The following is a 22,131-nucleotide window of genomic DNA, read 5'->3' on the forward strand; positions in this document are numbered from 1 at the left end:
TTCTTTTATTGTCTGCATTCTGATAACTTCAGATGTCAGAAAATTTCTTCAGAGTTATAATCAGTTTATAATAAATATTTCTGAATGAAGTTGCAGTGATTATAGTAGAGAGATGACTCTTCAGTAATCTGCAATGTAATCTGTTAATAATTATTTCATAGTTCATCTCAGTGTTTATGTTGAGTTTTTCATAAATTTCATAACCTGAAATCAGATATGAAGAATGAAGTGATTATTCATTATAATTAAAAGAGAGCATTCTATATTGAATTATAAATAATATAGACTTTGTGATTTACAGTGATTTCTTAAAGAGTTTATGAATCTTCAATAGAAGTAAAAGAAGTGAAAGAAGTGAATTCAGAAGATATGATAATAATTTAAGAAAGATAATAATTTATTTTCAATAACTGATCACTGATGTGTGTAAGAAGAATTAATATAAGAGAAAATAATCTTGTTTCTTAGCTTAGTTATAATTTTAGTACTAACTCATATTGAATATCATTAATGTATAAAAGTAAATAAACAATCTTGATTAATCTCTGTTATATTTCTTGAAATATATTAATATTGTGAAAGAGAGTGTTATCAAATTATATTATCAGATGATATTATTAAAAATATATTAATATTGTGAATATCAATGTTGAAAAAATGTTGATACTTATACATTATAGTGATTTGTGAATTATGATAGTTAAATATATATATATATATGTATCATTCCTGACTTGATTACAACTTGTACAATAATTTTTAAAAACTTAAAATCAATTTTAATTATTAATAATTAAAAACTTAAACTTATAACTAACTAATATAAAAAGAAAAAAATCTACTTCTTCTCTTTCTCATTCTTCTTATCATTCTTTATAATTCACTTCTCATTCTTCTTCTTCTTCTTCTTCTTCTTATCTGAAATAATAATCATCTTAAAATCTCTCTTCACTACCTTCTCAGAGAAGGGTTCTCACTGCTCTCTCTCAGCCAGGTCAATCTGTGTCTCAAAATCCTGCATTTTCTAGTCTGCTGTCTCAGATTCCATCTCAGTGATAAGTAAATTAACATACTCAGAGATCAGAGCTGTCTTCTCAATATTCTGAATCATAAAGTGCATTCAAGACCTGAACAAGGCCTCAATTCTCTTCTTCTCTGTCAGCTTCTGCTAATCAATTAGAGAATAGAAGTATTATCAAAAATTATTATCTCTTAATAAATAAAAAACTTATCAGTTTTGACTTCTTTATCTCTCACTTCAATACTCTCTTAATCTTCTTCTGTTATTACTTATTTACAGTAATACTCTTCTTCTCTCTCTCTCTCTTTATCTTGAACTCAAATCATTCTCAGAACTTCTTCTAGTCTTACTACTACTGCATGAGACTCTTCACTATCTTCTTCTTCAATCTCTCATAGATAGTGTCATCTGCATTATTTCTATACTTAGTTCAGTCTAAATCTATCAGAAGTATTACTTAAAATTGTTATCATTCTACTCTCTTACAGAGTCTCTTCAAGGCATTATAATGTATCTTACAATCTGTCTCTTCTCACTTAAATATCTTCTTCTTCTCTTTCTTCAATCTGTGACAGCACTCATGCATCTTAGTGATCCACAGAACTGCAGAATATTTGAAGAGAAATAACATAATTGATTTTAATAAGTGTTGAAGAGAGATGAAGACAGAAGAGACAGTCAGAAATGATATAATAATGATAATAATAATGATAATAATGATGATAATAATGATAATAATAATAATGATGATAATAATGATAATGATGATGAAAGAGAAAGTGCATTGAAATATATTACTGACTTATCAAATATAAAGAGATAAAGAAAATATTAACAGCTTTCAGAGATATATGAAAACAGCTACAGTGTTGCATAGCAACATTATCTTCATTCAATGCATGCAGTGTTGATATTCTTTATATACAGTTATTATATAATCTATATCAGAGATATATACAGAAAACAGATCTTTATTACTAGAGAGAATGATTACAGCAATTCTCTGTTTTCATATTATAAAGATAAGTTATTCTCATTTCTTTCTTCTCTCTTTTCTCTTCTTTTTAAACTCATCACTAAGTTCAAGCTGATATGAAAACTATTAAAACACTCTTAGAAACTCTTAAATTGAAGAGTATAGACTAATCAAATTTTAAATACAGAAGAATCAAATTACATTCAATATTACTAATTATTCATTCTCTCTTAATAAAATCACAGTCATGTCTTCTCTCTTTCCTCTCTCAAATGAAACATGGCCTGTAAAAAGCAAGTATCACACCAGGTCATAATGATTAACACAGCCTCAGTATACAGAACTGTATACATACAGTATATGCTGAACTGAGAGACTGTATGAGTTGCAAACTGGCACCAGCATTTCAGAGAGAGCCGTGCAGTATAAGAAAGCTGTAACTCTCAGTCACATGTGCAGAGAGTGAATTGTCACAGTAAGTATATATGCATTGCATGAAAGTAATGCTTTTTGATAATACTCAGTCTCTGATATCATGAAAATAGAGTCTTTTCATGAGATCTGTTTTTATCAGAAGTCAGAGAATCTTATATTTCTCAAGATTATCTTCACTCATCTTATTCATGAAATTGATGAGAGAAATCATTGATTTCAGTGTTCTACTCTTGATGTCATTCAAGTAGCAGTTGAGTTCACTCTAGCCACACTTTTTAAGTGTATGTTTTCTAAATATTCACATTTATACAGATATATACAGATTATTTATTAGATGATATTAAGACAATGACTCATCACAGCTATATTACTCTCACTGTGAGAAATACACAGTTGATAATGAATATTACAAAGACTCTGAGAAGTAGACTGACTGTGTGACTGTGTCTGAGACCAGGATCAGATTTTTTGATAGTCTCATTATCAATTCAACTGATCTTATTACACAGTTTTAACATTAGATAGTAGTCTCATACTGTCTCAGTGAAACTTACTGTCTACTCTTGTCACATTTTTCAAATTAGACCATGATTTTCACTTCTCAATTTAAATTATTTTTGTTGCTTTAAATGACTTTAAATCTCATTTCAGTGTTATCAAAAAGCATTACTTTTTAAAAAATTAAAAATAGTCTAAAAAAACCTTAAAATGTCTAAAAATAGTAACTTTATGCTAAGAATGGGACTAAATGGGATCAAATGAGATCACTTTCTCATTTTTTTCAAGTTATGATTTCATTTTAAGATCTGATATATAGTCACTTTGCATGTTTTTTTGATAGGTAGTCCCAGTGAGATTCATGTCAAGAAATGTATGAGATCAGATCAAATGAGATCAAATGTGAAATTCATGATCTCAGCAGTAAGTCTACTAAGAAGTAAGTATTTTAAAAGTGCTACAGCTCTGTAATCTTGATTTTTTTTATTTTTATTTTTTATTTTTTTCTTTTTCTTTTATTTTTTTTTCTTTCTCTTTTTTTTTTTTTATTCATTTTGACTTTTTCTTGTTTTTGTTTTATTTTTTATTTATTTATTTTTTTTTTGTATTTTATATTTTTTTATAATTAAAATTATATGAATTATAATCTGTGTTCAGAAAAGTAATATTATTTGATAATACTCTCTGTTGAATTTTTAACAAATGAGCACTATGTTATGATATTATATAAGTGAGAAGTGATTTCATAGTCTTATTTGATATCATTCTCAATAATGAGATCAGAATGAAAATGTGACTAAGAATTCAAATATATTCTTTATTCAGAACTAGATTTTTATTTGAAAAGTGAATCTGAGATCTTTAATATTTGAAATAACATGATTTGAGATCAATGTAATGAACATAAACCATGATTAGAAGTAATGCTTTTAGGCAATGTAATAACTGTAAAGTTTGATTCTGATCTCAGACACGGTCACACAGTCAGTCTAGTAGAGACAGATATTATTTATATAGATGATTATATAGATCTGTCTTTCATTGTGAATAAATAGTTCAGTATCATAGAGACTGACATAGAAGTCTGAGTGTAATAGCATCTTTCACAGCTTCTTATATCATAAGAGTGCTGCTTGCTTAAGACTGTAGAGTCTCTGTATCAACTCACACACAAGATCATTATAATCTTTGTGAAATTCTGTGAATTGATTCATATATATCTGTTCATCAGCAGACAGCTGAGTATTTAAAAAAGTAGTCATCATATCAATCTGCAGAACATATCATTCCCAGAATGTCAAGATTGTCATGAGAGCTTGTGAGATGAATGCAGAGATAACAGATGCAAAGATTCTTGAGTAATTAACTCTCTTCTATTAAAGATTTTCACAGACAACTCAGTAGATCTTATAGCAGATAACATCACTCATATTATTGAACTTTTTATTAAATACTCATTGACTGTGAAGAACACTCATTTATAATGTTCTCTCAATTAGTTATCAGATCTCTATCTGTTTTAAACAGTTAATCTCTTTAACACAGATCTTATAATAATACTTTCATTTCATAAAAGCTTTGATATGTGTGAGATTTTTCAGAATCAGAAGTACAGTGATCTCAGAATCAGTGAGTAGATCTTCAAGACTGTCTCTCACTGAAGATTTCCTCAGTGTAGTGATATCTCTTGTAGATGTTGAAGAATTATCTGATTTAACTGTGAATTCTGAGAAGTTCAGTGTATTCTGCACTAAAAAGATAGATATTCTCACAGAGATTTCATAGTCAATTCACCAATTATTAGTAAGTATGAGAAATAATGAACACTCAGGTCAGATTTCCTTATCAATAAACAGATCATCTATTAATAAATCAGAAATCACTGTAATCTCTTGACAGGCTGCAGTGAGTAGATCTGATATCACTGAAGAAATCATTATAGCTGCTTTATGAGCTGTATTGAGTAGAACCTTCAGGTTGTGTGTTGTAGTCAGTATCAATGAATCAGCAAGATGAAGATTCTCTCAGAAAATGACATTTTTTGATATATATAAATACTTGTTGAAGAGGTTTATCAATCTATAATTAATAAAATCATCATAACTCACAAAAATCAACTCTTTGAAATGAGAAGTCATCTTATTAATGAGCTTGAAGACTATCTTCAAGAATGCTTTGCAACTTCATCAGTGAATGCTGTGTATAGAAGATAGAGTTTCAAGTCAGATCTTATACAGTGTAATCAGCTTTGTATTTTCAGAGCTCTTATACAATATCATTGAGATTGACATAAGATTAAGCAGCTCTGTGACTGTAATAACTGTCTCACTTCATATCTTTTTCAGAGCTGAAGAGTCTATTAATAGTGATTGAAACTTCTCAATGATTAAATCAATTGATTATGCAGATACTCTATCTTACTGTGAAGTATAAGAAGAAGTCAGCTCTTATTTTATATCTTCACTGAGCATGTATGCTGTGACTGTGTTTAAATTCAATTCTTTATAATCTGAGTGAATGATTGCAATGTCACATCTCAGCAGATTCTTGATAAATTGATTGAAGATCTGTAGATATCTCAACATCTCATCCTTGCATTTCAATAGAAATATTCATCTTATACAGATGACATTATCTGTTATCATCATTGTAAGCTTCTTACCAGTGTAAGATAATATATCATTTTCAGTTTCAAGAGTCTCATTATCACTGAATATATTCACTCAAATCTTCAAGGCCTTGCGGGTGATATAACATGGTGTGAAATCCTTGTAGAAAGCATGTTTCTGTTTAGACTTAATACATGTGACACAGAATGATAATTTCTTCAGACTGATAATGATAATATTAAATCACAGATCTCTGATCATTTTTAATATACTATTTTCACTGATATGATCAAGTCAATGATGCTACTCATTTATTGAAAGCTGTTTTAAAAGAACTGTAGATAATTGAGATGAAGATGAGATAATAAAGAAATCAGTATCTGAATTCTTAGAGTTGATTAACTGTTCAATCTTCTTACAGCTGAAAGATCTCAAAGACTAAGCACTCAGATTGTAATCTGTTGAGATTATCTTTGATTTTAAAACAGCTATATATATCACTGCTTTATACATTGAGTCATTCATTATTTCATGAAATGTCAGTGAGCTGTCAGATAGAATGTAAATATTATTATAAGATACATTGATATAGAAGATATCACTGTTGATAGATAATAGAAACTCAAAGTAGTTCTCAGCATTAACTTATATATCACAGTGAATATAGCTCTGATGTTCTATAAGCTCAGTAGAGATCAGATTTGCAGATAGTTGTGACACATAGTATACATAATTGAATTCTATCAATCTTTCACTCACTGAGATGAATACAGTGCTGACACTCTGAACCTTTATAATGATCTTATTAATCACTTGAACTGTTGAATCATTGATTGCTATAAGTTCTGAAAATCATAATCTATCACTTACTATGTGGCATTCAGTGTCACTATTCTATATAGTGAGAGGATTCTTGTGAGGTTTCATGAAACAGGCTGATATATTGATAACCTCTGCAAGGTTTGTTATCTGATAGGTCTCTGATTCATCTGTAATAAATAGTTGAGTTCTACTCTTACTATTGTTCTTTTTCTTCTTTTTCTTGAATTTCTTTATTCTCACAGCATTGTTTATCCTTCAATTATTCAGAGCACTGTCTGAATTAATCAATCAATAGATATCAAAGTGAGATCTCTTACATTCAGAACAGATAGATAAATTTTCTGATCTCTGATGATTTTGAAAGCTCTCTTGAGTACTATTACAACCACATTCAGTACAGTCTTTACAGGCTGAATTTGATGTATTATTGTTAGAATTAATAGATGTAGTAATCATTGTATCTGTTGTAGCAGTGTTGATCACAGAATCTGTATTCTGTAAATTCTTTTTATCTTTTGAAGAATCAAGTCACAAACAGATCTTCTTCATGAGAAGATTAACATTTAATATCACAGCTGTGAATTTGAAATCCTGTATCTTCTCTATCTTCTTCTGAACATAATTCCTTTAATTGTTGAGTAGAACTGAGGAGAAGGTATCAAATATTCACACATCTGAGAGAGAAGCATTCAACATCTTCAATTTTATAATGACAGACTGAAACTTATCAAAGAATGTGTGTAGATTGATGATCTGTGTGTTATCAAGAGACATGAATTTCAGAACTGTCTCACAGTGTAACTGTGTTTTAAGAACAGAGTATTTCTGTTCAATCACATTTCATAGAGTATAAGTGATTTGATTTTCATCATATTTGAAGAAATGTGATCTGACACCTGTATTCAAGAAGTTTGAGATGAATGTGTAGAGTCACTGATTTCTGACATCTCAGAATGATGCTCATTCATCATCTCTTTGTAGAGAATTCTAAGTCTGTCATTTCTCTATTATATATCAACACTGTGCATCAACCAGTTTTGATTTCATGAAGATGCTTTATATAATGTAATTAAATGTATCAGTCAGACTGTTTGATCTCACAGTATTCTTAATATCTTTCTTGAATTGAAAGATTATCTTGCCAACATAGCTATTCAGTTTATAAAGGTTGAATTTCAACCTTTCACTGAGATTAGAATTTCATGTGACTGTATAAGCTGTTGATGTAATGACAGAATGATTGTTGACATTCTGTAATCAATCTGTAGAGAATGAGAATCTCTGTTGATAGAGTTTTTTCAGTTATAGTTCAAGTTCTAGAACTCTACACTTCTTCTTCTTCATCTCAAATGTCATCTTAAGATGTTTCATCTGTTGATCTGATATTGCCTCATCTGAACAGTAGATATCTGAGTATTCAATATTCTCATCAAGAGAACCAGCTTCATCAAGCTGTTGAGTAGATCAGAGGGCCAGCCTGAATGTGTCAGAAGCTGTATTCAAATCAGCTTCAAATCAAGAGAGTGTTTCAAAGTGTTTATCAATGAAGCTTTCAAAGGTTTCAGAAGAATGTTCACTGACAGAGTATAAGTGTGAAGAATCATCATCATCAACTGCAACTGATTCAGTGAAAAGAATATGAGATTGCAAATGTGTGTGTGAGTGAGATTGTATTGAATCTGTCATCTTGATATTTGTTTATTGAATCCTTGTCAATATTATTCTCTTTTCTTACTTTTTTACAAATGTGATGCATTTTCTACAAGCCTCTTTTTTAAGCAAGCAGTAATATTATTAATCATCAAGATCTCAAATACATCAATACTGATAGAATAAGATGATTTTAACTTCTGAAGAGTGTATTGAATGAAGCAGTAGTTCAAATAATGATTATATTAACAAGAAATTCCGAATTGGCAGTAATTTTGCATAAAACAGATCTCATAATCTGTGAAAGGTGTAAAGCTTGTGTGATTGAAAGATTGCTAGCTTTGTGAAAAGTTATATGATGAAAGCATTAGTAAGCCAGATCACGTGACCTGATAGATTGTATAAGAAATGCAGTAACTTTTATATATATTTCAGTAGAAGAAAAATGAATCACTGACTTCTTTAATAAGAAGCTAGCATCTAGCTATTCTATATAGATAATAAGTAGATACTTGTCTCTTCTTCTATAAGTAAGAATAGCTGAAGTGATATCTCAGCAGTATCTCACTGTTAAGAAAGAGTAATCTGCTGATCTCATATAGAAGTAGAATTTTTATATTTATTAATCAGATCTTTCTATAATATATCTGAATAATATTATAAAGTGATTGAAAATCAGTTTAAATAGAATGAAATCATCTGTATGAAAGTAATGAGCTGTGTAAAATCACAGTGAAATCTTAACACAGCTGAGAGTGTGATAATATTCTTCTCTTTAAGAGTATAGTTCTGATACTCTTAAGATTACTGAATTAAGAGTTATCTTTATTATATAGTAATAGTTATTAACTGATTAACAGTGTATATACTGTATATAATATAAAGAAATAAATGAGTTTTTCTACTAACTGTATAGATCTTTCTTTTCTCATCTTCATTTAAATTAAATACATGATAAGTGAGTTTCTTATATATTAATTTAAGATGTGAAAAATATAGTTAATAAGTAACCTACAGATCTCTTATTATATTTCATTCTATATATGAAATTTTCTGTAAAAGTGATGTATTTTAGAGATAAAACTAACAGTAGTGATAGAATTTTTTAAAAAGATCTTCTTCTTTTATAACATATTTTTCTTTTCTTTCTCTTAATTATAACAGTGAGTGTATGAGAGTATTATTCTTAAAGAATAATAAAGAACTTATTCTGACATTTTCTAGTGAGTAAATATCTTTATAATGCAGCTGCAGTCTCTGTAACTGTTAAGAAAGCTCAGTTAAAGATAGAGATAGCAGTATTAACAGACTGTGAAAGTATCACTCTTATTATCATATTTTCTTCTTCTTCTTCTCATTCTACTTCTCTTACAACTGTGACAGTAGTTACTATATTTTATAGTGAGATATCATTTCTTCTACTGATTAGTTTATCTATATTCAGTTCTTTCTCTGTCTCTCTGACTACTGTTATGATGCTGTCTCTTCTCTCAGTCAATATAGTAATGTATAACTCTGTGTAGTCATTTAGAGAGAAATCTGAGAAGAGCTTGATTTCAGAGATAGTAACTTTAAGAAGCTTAATCTATAGTTCTTCTTCTGCAGTATATCTGAGCTCTGCTCAGAATACTGCTAAGTTAAATCTGCAGAATTCTGCAGTTTCTTTATCTTCTCTCTGTAAGAAGGCTTCAGTGCAGTCTCTGACTAGTACTATTACTTATCTGCACTATACTAAGCAGCTGAAGAAGAGAGAAATCTTATATACTTATCTCTTCTCTTACTTCTATTGTTTTTATTATACTTATAATAATATCTTCTATCTCTCTATAAGTATTATCTACTCTATAAGAAGATGTCATATCAGCTCTGATAAGAAGCTCAGATACTTAAGTAGTACAGAGTGAGAATCTCAGAGCTTTAAGTGTTAACAGATTTTATCAAGACTGAGAAGATCTCTCTTACTTATCTGTAAAAGAAGATGAAAGTGTGAATCTCTGAGATAAAAAAATATCTCAGAATGACTGATCTTAAAAAGAGATTAGTCAGTACTACTATTAAAAGTACTATGAAGATTAATCACTGATTAAAGAGAATCTTACTGCAGTTAAAGCAGATAATCAAGATACTTTGTAAGTTAATAAGTTAATAATTCTAGCATCTCTTATAGTCTTCTACAGTATACATGCTTTTCTGCAGCATGCTTCTTTATAATGCTACAGTACTAACTTCTCAGTGAATAAAGATACTAATACTGAAAACTTTAACAGTAAAGAATGAGTTTGATAAGAATATAATTATTAATGAGTAGACTCTGAAGTTCTCTTTTTTTAGTTTTTCAACAGACTGCAGTCTCATTAGAATAGCAGCAGTCTGTGAATTTATAATATTAATCTTTTTATTGATTTCAAATATTTCTTTTCTCTAACTGCTTCAGGAATTTTACACTTGTATAGTCTTATTAAACTTCTAAAAAAATCCTTTGAGAGAAAATAGAAGAAGAGTGCTACAGAGCTTATAAGACACTGAGTTATTACTGTAAGATTATCTCTAATGTAATTCAGAAGAATGTATGACCGCCGGATAATAACGCGGCCGCTTCTGAACTTGCTTACAAATGTAAAGAGGTCATAGCAGCTATCAATTAATTTAGTATACAGTATATAAGAAGTCAGTGTACATCTGTAATTGTATACTGACTCAAGCAATCTTTGAATCACATCTGATAGCATGTCTAAAAATCAGTGAGAAGTACAGACTTCTTCAGAATATGATAATTTCATCTATAAAGTGATTTGTAGTTATCATGCCAGTGTGATTCTAGAACACTTCAAAAGATAGTGTATAAAGAGTAATAAGTGAAAGAGCATCTGATTGATACTGCTTCACTTATTAAGAGAAAACTTCACACTCAGACAAATGTCATATATGATATATAAACAGATAAGATGTGAGAAAGAGAATGAGAGCAGTGAATCAGATTCAAAGAAGTTCACTCTCTACTCAAAAGAAGAATAAAAAGAGAGAGAGATAATTATCACTCAAGTTGTATAATAATAACAGAAATTATATAATAATATAGTAATATAATGATATAGTGATATAATAATAGATATTATACAATTAATAAGACATCACTAAAATGAATATCTCTTCTAGTCAATATAAATAACACTCTTCTCTGCTATCTGAACTGAAAGATATACAGAATCTCTCAGAGAGTTTACTTAAAGCAGTAAGAAAAGCAGCTGAGACTGCTGAACTGAAATCAAAGCTTCATACATATATAAGAATTCTAAATGAGATTGAGGCCTTGTGTATACAGTGACAGACTGAGATGAAAGCTAAACAACAATTGACATTCACTGCAGATTAAGCATTTACTATGAAGAGCTTTGCTGATACAATCATCATTATTAATAAGAATAGAGAAAATCAAGTCTTAGATCTGCAGTGAGAGATTAAATGTTTATACAGATAGATAACTATACTGAATTTAAAGATCTCATCATAATTATTCATGATCTCTTCAGAAATGTACACATTATCAGAGATCACTGTACAGAATGAGAATCTGAGCATGAAATATATTAAGTTAAGAGATCTGCTGAAGTTATCAAGCTTTAATAATAACTGAAAAAATAATGCTATAATCAGCTGACTAAGTCATATATAATTATATTATTGAATTAAACACAAACATACAGATAGATAGTTAATAAAATTTCAACAAGTTTTAAGATCTGTTACATTTCTACACAGAAAAGTGAAGTGATTATAAATAACTAATGAAAAGATAAATCTTACAGATCTGAAGTAATATTCATTCTTATAAATATAAAATAAGTTTTTTAAATGAATCTTGCATAACTTTGAGAAAGTGAATATATAAAATAAGTATTATAAACACTTCACTGAGTGTAGATAAGTAAGTGATCTTATATTATACTTCACACACTTCAGCTTACACTATTTTATATTGAATAAAGAGCTTTTAACATCTTTCTATTTACAGATCTTCATTCATGATCTTATATCTGAGTTGAGAGTGAAATGAAAATGCTTAATCTCATAATCAGATATAATGAAAGAAGTATACAATATTCTTATTATACAGAAATAAGTGAGTCAATTATAATAGAAAATACTGCAATCAAGTATATTTTAGTGAAGAATAAGTAATCAGACTTCTATGACACAAGTCATACATCTGAATGCAATGAATCTAGATCTGAATATCATCACTAAAGTACTAAATTCTCTGAAAAAGAAATTCTCTGAGTGAAAATCTTAATATTATGAGTATTGAGCTCACTTCAACTGCAGATATTAAAATCATGATATAAAAGATTACACACAGTATACACAGTTAAGAGAAGTAAGAAAGTTAAAAAACTAGCAGAATCAGTGAGCTCAGAGACACTTACTGATATTCTATGAAAAGTCTTCAAAGTGAAAGAGATACTTATATTAGATGATTCTCTGAATTCTGTAAATATTAAGAGAAAGCAGACTTCTGAATGAGATGTGAGTGAGAATAATAAAGCAGACACTCATCTTAATATCTTAAGACCTGAAATGTTAATGTATAAGAAACACTTGAATAAGACTTAAGAGATGACTGTAAAAGTGTTAGCAGATACAGAAGCTTCTATATAATATATTAATAATTATATGATCTGAAGACTGAAAGAAATCTGCTGAGTGAAGAATTTCTGATATATATGGTTCGGAAGAACGTACGACCGTCGGATAATAACGCGGCCGCTTCTGAACTACTAGCTTATGAGTGTAAAGAAGTCATAGCAGCTGCTAATTAATTTAGCATACAATATTACAATATATAAGAAGCCGGCATATGTCTGTAATTGTACACTGACTTAAGCAATCTTTGAATCACATCTGATAGCATGTCTAAAAACCAGTGAGAAGTGCAGGTTTCTTCAGAGTATGATAATTCTGTCTATGAAGTGATTTGTAGTTATCATGTCAGTGTGATTCTAGAACATCTCAAAAGATAGCATATGAAGAGTAATGAGTGAAAGAGTATCTGATTGATGCTGCTTCACTTGTTGAGGGAAAACTTCACACTCAGGTGAATGCCATGTATGTGAACAGATGAAGTGTGAGAAAGGAAATGAGAGTGATGAACCAGATTCAAAGAAGTTCACTCTCTACTCAAAAGAAGAATAAAAAGAAGGGATAATCACCACCGGAGTTGTACAATGATAACAGAAATCATATAATGATATAGTGATAACAATACAGCAATATAATAATAGACATTATACAATTAACAAGAAATCACTGAAATGAATATCTTCTCTAGTTAATATGAATAATACTCTTCTCTGCTATCTGAACTGAAAGATATGCAGAACCTCTCAGAGAATTTACTTAAAGCAGTAAGAAAAGCAGCTGAGACTGCTGAACTGAAATTGAAGCTTTATATACATACAAGGATTCTAAATGAGATCAAGGCCTTGTGTACACAGTGACAGGCTAAGACAGAAGTTAAACAACAATTGACATTCACTTCAGACTAAGTATTCACTATAAAGAGCTTCATCAATGCAATTATCATCATTAATAAGAATAGAGAAAACCAGATCTTAGATCTGCAGCAGAAGATTGAATGTTTACACAGATAGATAACTATATTAAACCTGGAGATTTCACTACAATTATTCACAATCTCTTCAGAAGTATATACATCATCAGAGATCACTGTACAGAATGAGAATCTAAGTATGAGATATATCAAGTCAGAAGATCTGTCAGAGTTATCAAGCTTTAATGATAACTGAAAAAATGATACTGTAATCAGCTGGCTAAGTCAGATGTAATTATATTATCAGATTGAATGTGAACTCATAGACAGACAGTTAACAGAATTTCAACAAGTCTTAAGATCTGCTACATTTCTATATGAAAAAGTGAAGTTATTATGAATAAATGATAAAAAGATAAATCTTGCAGACTCAGAGTGATATTCATTCTTATAAATATGAAATGAGTTTTTCAAATGAATCTTGCATAACTTTGAGAAAGTGAATATATAAGATAAGTGTTATGAACACTTCACTGAGTGTAGATAAGTGAGTAATCTTACATCATACTTTACACACTTCAGTTTACACTATCTTATATTAAATGAAGAGCTTTTAACATCTTTCTATTTACAGATCTTCATTCATGATCTTACATCTAAGTTAAGAGTGAAATGAAAATGCTTAATTTCACAGTCAGACACAGTGAAGAAAGCATATAATATTCTCATTGTATGAGAATAAGTGAGTCAATTGTAACAGAAAATACTGTAATCAAGTATGTCTCAGTAAAGAACAGATAATCAGACTTCTATAACACAAGTTATACATCTGAATATGATAAATCTAGATCTGAATGCTATCACTAAAGCACTGAATTCTTCAAAAAAAGGAATTCTCTGAGTGAAAATCTTGATATCATGAGCATTGAGCTTGCTTCAACTGTGAATGTCAAAATCATGATACAAAAGATTGCACTCAGTATATACAGTCAAGAGAAGCAAGAGAGTCAAAAAACTAGCAGAATCAGTGAGCTTAAAGACACTCACTGATATTCTATGAAAAGTCATCAAAGTGAAAGAGATGTCTGTATTAGATGACTCTCTGAATTCTACAAATACAAAGAGAAAGCAGGCTTCTGACTGAGATGCAGGTGAGGAAATGAATGCTCATCTCAATGTCTTGAGACCTGAAATATTAATGTATAAGAGACACTTGAATAAGAATTGAGAGATAACTGTAAAAGTGTTAGCAGATATAGAAGCTTTTATATAATATATTAATAATTATATAATCTGAAGATTGAAAGAGGTTCACTGAGTGAAGAATCTCTGATATATAAGGTTATTTGATAACTGATATTTGATATCATCTGTAATAGTAAGAGTTCCCTTGCACTTTGAAGAATGATCTTACTATATTTGAGTGTGAGAGCTGCAGAACATGAAATACAATCTTATTCTTAAACTCAATTGATTTCAAAGATTCAATTCACAGATTCAATGATGTATATATCATATACAGTTAACTGATAGAAAGAAAACAGTTCATACAATTCTATCAACTGATATGAGAAGAATATTTCACATCTCTGATATAGAAGGATTAAATCTGCTTATATATTAATAAGTAAAGAGAATGATTTGTAAGATCTCATCTGAAAGCATTCTGTATGTCATATGAGACCTGAAAGTGAAGAAAACCAAGATACAAGATATATGAGAGAATAAGTGTATGAAGAAGCTTCTGAAGAAGCATGAGAAGATCTTCTGAATAGATCTTTCACTGAAATTGCTGCTGAAATGAGGATTTGTACATGAGCTTGACACAGGGGATACAAAACCAGTTAATCAGAATATGTACTCTCTATCACAAACACATCTTGAAGAACAGAAGTATCAGATTACAGACCTTCTAGAACATGATCTCATATGATTCTCATCAAGTACATGAGGCTTTTCAGTTCTATTCATGAAAAAGATGAGTGAGAAGTGATGAATATGTATTGATTATCAAGCACTTAACAAGCTTATAATCAAGAATGAATATTCACTGTCACAGATTCAATAACAGTTGAATATAATTAAAAACATCTGATATCTATCAAAGATTGATCTTCTCTCAGAATACTGACAGATTCATGTAGATGAACTGTCAGTCTCATAAATCACATTTAATATACAATGAGAGAAGTTCAAATTTCTGATAATGTTATTCAGTCTGACAAATGTGCCTGTCATCTTTCAAATGATGATGAATACAATTCTTTATAAACAGAATAAAACCTCATATCTTATATATCTTGATTACATTCTAGTCTTTTCAAACTCATATAATGAATATCTGAAGCATCTTGATGAAGTGCTTACAACTCTGACAGAGTATAAGCTCTATATTAAATCAATCAAGTGTGTGTTTGAAATGAAATAGTTGAAGTTCATAGAACATGTAGTGAGTGATGACTGTATATATCACATCTCAGAGAAATTGAATGTCATAGCAAATTGACCACAGCTGAGAAATATACACTATATATAACAGTTTCTTGAGTTGATCTCATACTACTGCAGATTTATCAAGAATTTCACACAAATATCTGCATCACTCTCAGATCTCTTAAGAGAAATGAATGCAAATCTGTGAAAGAAGAAGTTTTATTCAATCATCTGAAATACTATGTGTGAAGAGACTTTTCTCACACTGAGAGAATATGTAATAACATTCTCAGTGCTTATTCAATCAGATCATGATAAATCTTTCTATATCAAGACAGACACATTTAAATAAGCTATCAGAGACACTCTTCTACAGATGAGTAAGAACAGCAAGCTGCATCTGATGACATATAATAATAGAAAACTATCAGATGCTGAGCTCAATTATTCAGTGTATGAAAAGAAATTACTAACAATCAAGTATATGCTGATATTATGAGATAGATATATCAACAACAGATATACAACAATAATGATCACAGATCACAAAAGTCTCATCTATCTATAATTAATAAAAAAATCTTTCAAATGCTTAGTATGTTGAATCTCAGAGTTTTAAGTGTATAATCTTCATATTAAATACTGAAAGAGATCAGACACTGTGATATCTGATATAATCAGTCACAGACCTGATTTCATGAGTGAGAGTTCTGCAAATCAGGTATAAGAGACATTTGTATTAAATGCACTGAGAGAATGCAAGGAATCAGAATGAGTGAACATCATGATCTCTTGCTTAAAGAATGACAAGATGTCAGATGACAAGTATCTTATGAAAGTAGTAGAAGAGATGCTTCTGAACTTCAAGCTGAGAAAATTGAAAAACAACATTGTGCTTTACCATGATCTAGAATACATAGAAGCTCTCTATCTAGAATCTTCATTTCAACATGACTTGATGACTCACATGCACAAGGAATTCAGTCACTTAGAAAGCTCTGAACTCATGAATATACTTGAATCAAGAGCATACTGATCAAGCATGACTGAGGACATTCAGGTGTACACTCACAAGTGCCTGAATTGTCAGGTCATGAAAGAATCTAAGAAAGGATTAGAATGCAAGAAAGTGCAACATCAGATAAAGTATACAATACAACTGTTCAAATAATGAAAGATGAATCTCATAGACATATTACTATAAATATCAAATGAAAACTGATGAATAATCACTGCTATTGATTACACTACTGACTGACCAGTCATGAAAGCAGTTTCAGAGATAATAGAGAAGATAATAATGAAGTTTCTACATAATGAAATCTATGTCAACTATGAAATGCCATGTGAGATTCTAACTGATAATGATGTGAATCTCATAGAGAAATAAGTGAGACATTTCATGAGCCAGTTACAGACAAGATATTATAGAACAACATCATATCATTCATAGATGAATGAGAAGATGAAACACTTGAATGAAATCTTGAACAATATGCTGATGAAATATCTAATGAGCAAGTCTATGAGACTATGAAATGAATATTTCAGGCAGGTGCTACTAGCCACACAGATTCAACAGCATGCAGTCTTCAAGAATTCATCATTCTATCTGTTATATGAATTGCATCCGCGCATTCTGAAGAATGCTTCAGAAAAGATGAGAGAGGAAACAGCAGTTGCAGACACAACAGTTGCAGATACAGAATCAAGATTGAAAGAGATCAGCCATGCATATGTAAAAGCTAACAAGTTACTTCTGAACTGAGCAATTCAATTGAAAAGAATACAAGACTCACTAGTTAAGAAATTGAGTCTCAAGATGAGAACATGAGTTCTTGTATGCAATGAGAGTTCTGAGAAGTTTCAATCTAGATAATTTGAGTCATATAAAATACTCAAATCACATTCTCTGAGAATGTATGCATTGAAAGAATCAGAGAGACAGATCTTATATAACTTAATAAATGATTCATAACTTATGAAAACAAAGATACAAGATCTGAGTAGATTATAATTATTCACAGCACTATCATCAGTGTTGAAAAAGAAGAGACTTACAATTGAAAAGTCTTATGAAGTAAGAGAAATCATAGACACTTACAAATCAGATGATCTCACTTATTTCAATCTTTTCATAATTATAAGAAAAGAATGAGAAGAAATGAAGAAATCAGATAAATATCACACTTCAATAAGTGATGAGACTGTAGTCAGTTGTATAATAATGCACTGCAGACAGTAGATACAACACAGTAAAGAGTGATCTCAGAGTAACAGACTTACATATGAGTCAGATTACAGAAGAAAAAGAAATTCAGAGTTGAATTTAACTGTTTACATCAGTTCAATTGCAGAGATCACAGAAGACAAACTATCTGAAATATTCACAGATATATGAGATCAAGTCATCTCAATCTCTGAAAATACTCAGAGATTAAATAAGATTAGTTTTGATGAGCTGTTCACTGTAGTGATCTGAGCAGGTGAAGAGAGACAGTATAATGCATAAGATAGAATTATAAAAGATAGAAGCTGCTGAATCTAGTCACTGAATACTATATTATATAGAGATTGCATAAGAGTAGTGACTAGCAGATAAAGAAAAAGTGTAAGAAAAGAGATAATGAATTAATCATCAACTGTCAAGTTTTAAGATCTGCTGTGCATCAATATCAGAACAACCGCTCCACCACGAACTCGCTCGATTTTTCGAATAAGAACCCGCCGATAGATCCATCGTAAAGCCCTCGATCATACGAGCATTTTGACCCCATCGCCGACCGCATACCCCGTGTGGTGGTGGAGTTATCCAGCCAAACGTGAACCGGACGTTGTTCGAAGCTCCTGTGTGGGATTATCCCCCGTTCTCCCCTACCACACCACAACCCCGGGCCAGAGTGCCATACAAATTGTAAGGTGAAGTGACCTAGCCATATGCACCAATCTTCTCGATTTTGGAAGACCCCCGACCTGTAGTTGTGGAGATATCCGAGGAGCGATCTCCGCGAAAACCCTGTCCATCTTTGATGTTCCAAAACACCAACGCCAAGTCTCACCCTCGTACCGCCCTTCCCAATCTGGCCCATCCCCGGCAGAAAAATACAAAAAGATACCTCGGCGATAATATCAAGCACATAATCAACGGACTCTTCTGAAGTGCAACCTCCACGGTCCGCCGCCAGTGTATCTAGACTTCAACACCAAGTCTCACCCCTGTACTACCCCTCTCAATCTGGCCCATCCCCAGCAGAATGATACAAAAAGATACCTCGGCAACAGTATTCAATACATAATCAGTGGACAATGAGTCAACAGCACATCAACAACTATAAAATCAGTATACCTCAAGGTCTGACTGAGCCTTTGATCCCTGCACAGTGAGATATATTAAATCTAGTTTTAATACCTCAATATTCAATAGATTCTGCAAGGGATTGAGAACAGCAACACTAGGTTTCTATTGAATTTGAGAATTAACTCTATATTGATATAATCATTGACAAAGTCTTCTATTTTGAGATATAAATAACCAGTTCCTCTACATCCCGCTGGCAATATTTATATTATCATATAGAAACAGACTTATATTCTCTATAATATCAAGACCCTGAAGAGGGAAAGTCTTGGTAGAGGGTATACAGTAGTGCATATCTTAGCAGTTTCTATCTCATTCTTCTGCAGCAGTTAATGCAAAAAAAAAAGATCTTAGAAATAGTTTTTTACTTCTCTTGAAAAAGTAAGGTGTTTTTCTCTGGGTTTTACACAATATTCTTACAAAGAATTAAAAACAGAGTTGTTTTCTGTCATAATTTCATATTCTTTTAAGTAAGAATTACTATTTCAGTGGCTGAAGAGCTTTCATTAATACTTAATTCTTTTTTACACTCTTTATTAACTGATTTGAGTTGCACACTTGTTGTGTGAGGAGAATTGGATGATTTAGAATAAAATTGAATAGTTTTAATCAATTTCTCTGCAAAAAATTGATTTATTTTTTGTCAGTTTTTCTCTCAAAAACTGTCATATCATCTGATTTATTATCAATTGATATCATACTTTTCCTCACTGTATCCCAAGAAAGAGATTGTAAAGATTTTATTGATTTATCTTAAAAATCAATTTTAGTTTATTAGATTCTCTTCAAAAATCTAACCTAGTTACTGAACTAGTGTGAAAAAAATCAGGTGTTTTATACACAAAAGTCTTTTATTCTTCTTTTGAAACAGTCTGACCAACTTTTCAATTGAAAACAGACTTAGAAATATCTCAATTGAAACAGTCTGACCAACTTTTCATTGAGTGAAAACAATGAGTTCAAAAATACACTCAGTTGATGTGGAAAAAGATGCTTTCTCAAATGCTATTCCTGAGATTGAAATTCTGAAGAGAAGAAAGAAAGAAGAAATAGAGAAACAACAAGTTCTTGAAATACAGGAACTTGAAAAAGCGAGCAAGATTCTTGGAAAGCAGTGTCTGAGTGAGATGAATGAAGAAGTTCTGTTAATTCTTCATGCTCAGGCCAGACAACTACAGGAGGTGATCAAGTTCAAACTTGGAATCTCAAACACAGTTCAAAAAACCTTGAAAATTCCTAGTACAATCACTGACTCTTCATCTTACTCTTCTTCTTCCTTTCTTTCTACTTCTTCTTCTTCTTTGAATCAGAAGAAAACATATGCTCAAGCAGCTGAATCTGCTGTCTCTAAATCTGCTGTCTCAAAACCTGCTCAAAATCCTGAGAAAACTGAGAAGAATACTGCTCATGCCTCTATTCATAGAAAAGTGGAAAAGAAAATGCAAAAAGAGAAAAACTTCCAAATCTCTAGAAATAGAAGACTCATTCTCAAAGTCTCAAACCAGGACATTCTGCAAAGAAACAAGCTAAACTCAAATCTCATTTTCAGAATCAGAAATGAAATTAATCAGCAGTTCTTTTCTCAGTTGATGACTGATATTGAAGTTCAAAAACCAGTTATAGCTTCAATTGAGCCATCATTCTTTGGAAACTCTATTATTCTGACTACAATGCCTGAATTCAGTGCTGAATTCCTTATTCAGAATGAGAATCTCTGGAAGTCAGCAGTAGAATCATTGCTAAACACAACAATTCTATCTGAAAGAGATGAAAAGTGGGGCAAATTCATTCTTCATGATATTCCAGTTGAAATTTTTGACTGTGAAGAAGGAATGCTACTTCTCAAAAATGAATTGGAAGAATACAACTTCATTCAACTGAGAAAGGAGCCTGTATGGCTAAATTCAATTGAGTTCAGACAAAGCAGGAGAAATGCCTCTGTTCTAGTATATACAAAAACACTTGAACAGTCAAAGATCTCTGAAGTAAGAGTAGCAGGTTTGAAAATGAGAGTTCATGAATACAAAGACTTAAGAATGAATCTCAAAGCTCAAACACAGTGTTCAAACTGTCAAAGATATGGATACTTTGCAATCTCATGTTTTAGAGACTCAAAATGTGCATTCTGTGCCAGAGATCACAAAACTAGTGAGCATAAATGTGAAACATGCTCAAAAAGAGGTGAAATTTGTCAACATACTCTGCTTAAGTGCTCTAATTGCAAAGAAAAACATGCATCTAGCTCTAAAGAATGTATGTTTGCTTCTAGAACTCAAAAGAACTGGAGAAAAGATGAAGCTCAAAGTCAATCTAGAACTGAAGAGAAGAGTCAAGCCAGTAAACTCACAACTGCAAGCTCAAAAAGAAGAAACTCTCAATTATCTAAGTCTTCAAACTCCAATTCTCCAGCAAAATGTAAACAGAATTTGAATCCTCAAACTCCTGTTAAGATTAGAGAATTGAGAAATGACTCTGGTGATAAACTAGATATAATGCAAGCAGTTGAGATTCCTACTTTTCAGAACAGTTATAATCTACTATCTGATGATAGTGATTAGATTCTTCTCTACTCTCTTTTAGTATGAATATACAACAAAAACAACAAAAAAAGTTTAAAAACTCTTCAAAAATCACATTTATTCAAAATAATGTGGATAGAAACTCAAATTGCATTTATTCTTGTCTTCAAATTGCATTTGAATAAAAAGTTGATTTTGTACTGCTTCAGGAGCCGAATTTTGATGCTGAGCAAAAATATGTCATTTCTCATTCAAGCTACTA

At 30.8% G+C, this 22,131-nt stretch overlaps 2 protein-coding genes across 2 annotated transcripts; one reads left to right on the forward strand and one right to left on the reverse strand.

Moving 5' to 3' along the window:
- Positions 1-18,667: 18,667 nt before the first annotated feature.
- BDCG_16795 (uncharacterized protein) lies at positions 18,668-19,081 on the reverse strand (the record flags this gene model as incomplete). The annotated part of the gene is made up of 1 exon (XM_045425993.1): positions 18,668-19,081. The coding sequence occupies one exon, from the start codon at positions 19,079-19,081 to the stop codon at positions 18,668-18,670; it is 414 nt and encodes a 137-aa protein (XP_045280657.1).
- Positions 19,082-20,303: 1,222 nt separating this feature from the next.
- Positions 20,304-21,908, forward strand: BDCG_16796 (uncharacterized protein; the record flags this gene model as incomplete). Its single annotated transcript, XM_045425994.1, has 5 exons — positions 20,304-20,531; positions 20,661-21,242; positions 21,321-21,348; positions 21,458-21,603; positions 21,630-21,908. The coding sequence occupies 5 exons, from the start codon at positions 20,304-20,306 to the stop codon at positions 21,906-21,908; spliced, it is 1,263 nt and encodes a 420-aa protein (XP_045280658.1).
- Positions 21,909-22,131: the final 223 nt, after the last annotated feature.

This window comes from Blastomyces dermatitidis (assembly GCF_000003525.1).
Source record: "Blastomyces dermatitidis ER-3 genomic scaffold supercont1.3, whole genome shotgun sequence".
Taxonomy (NCBI): Eukaryota; Fungi; Ascomycota; class Eurotiomycetes; order Onygenales; family Ajellomycetaceae; genus Blastomyces; species Blastomyces dermatitidis.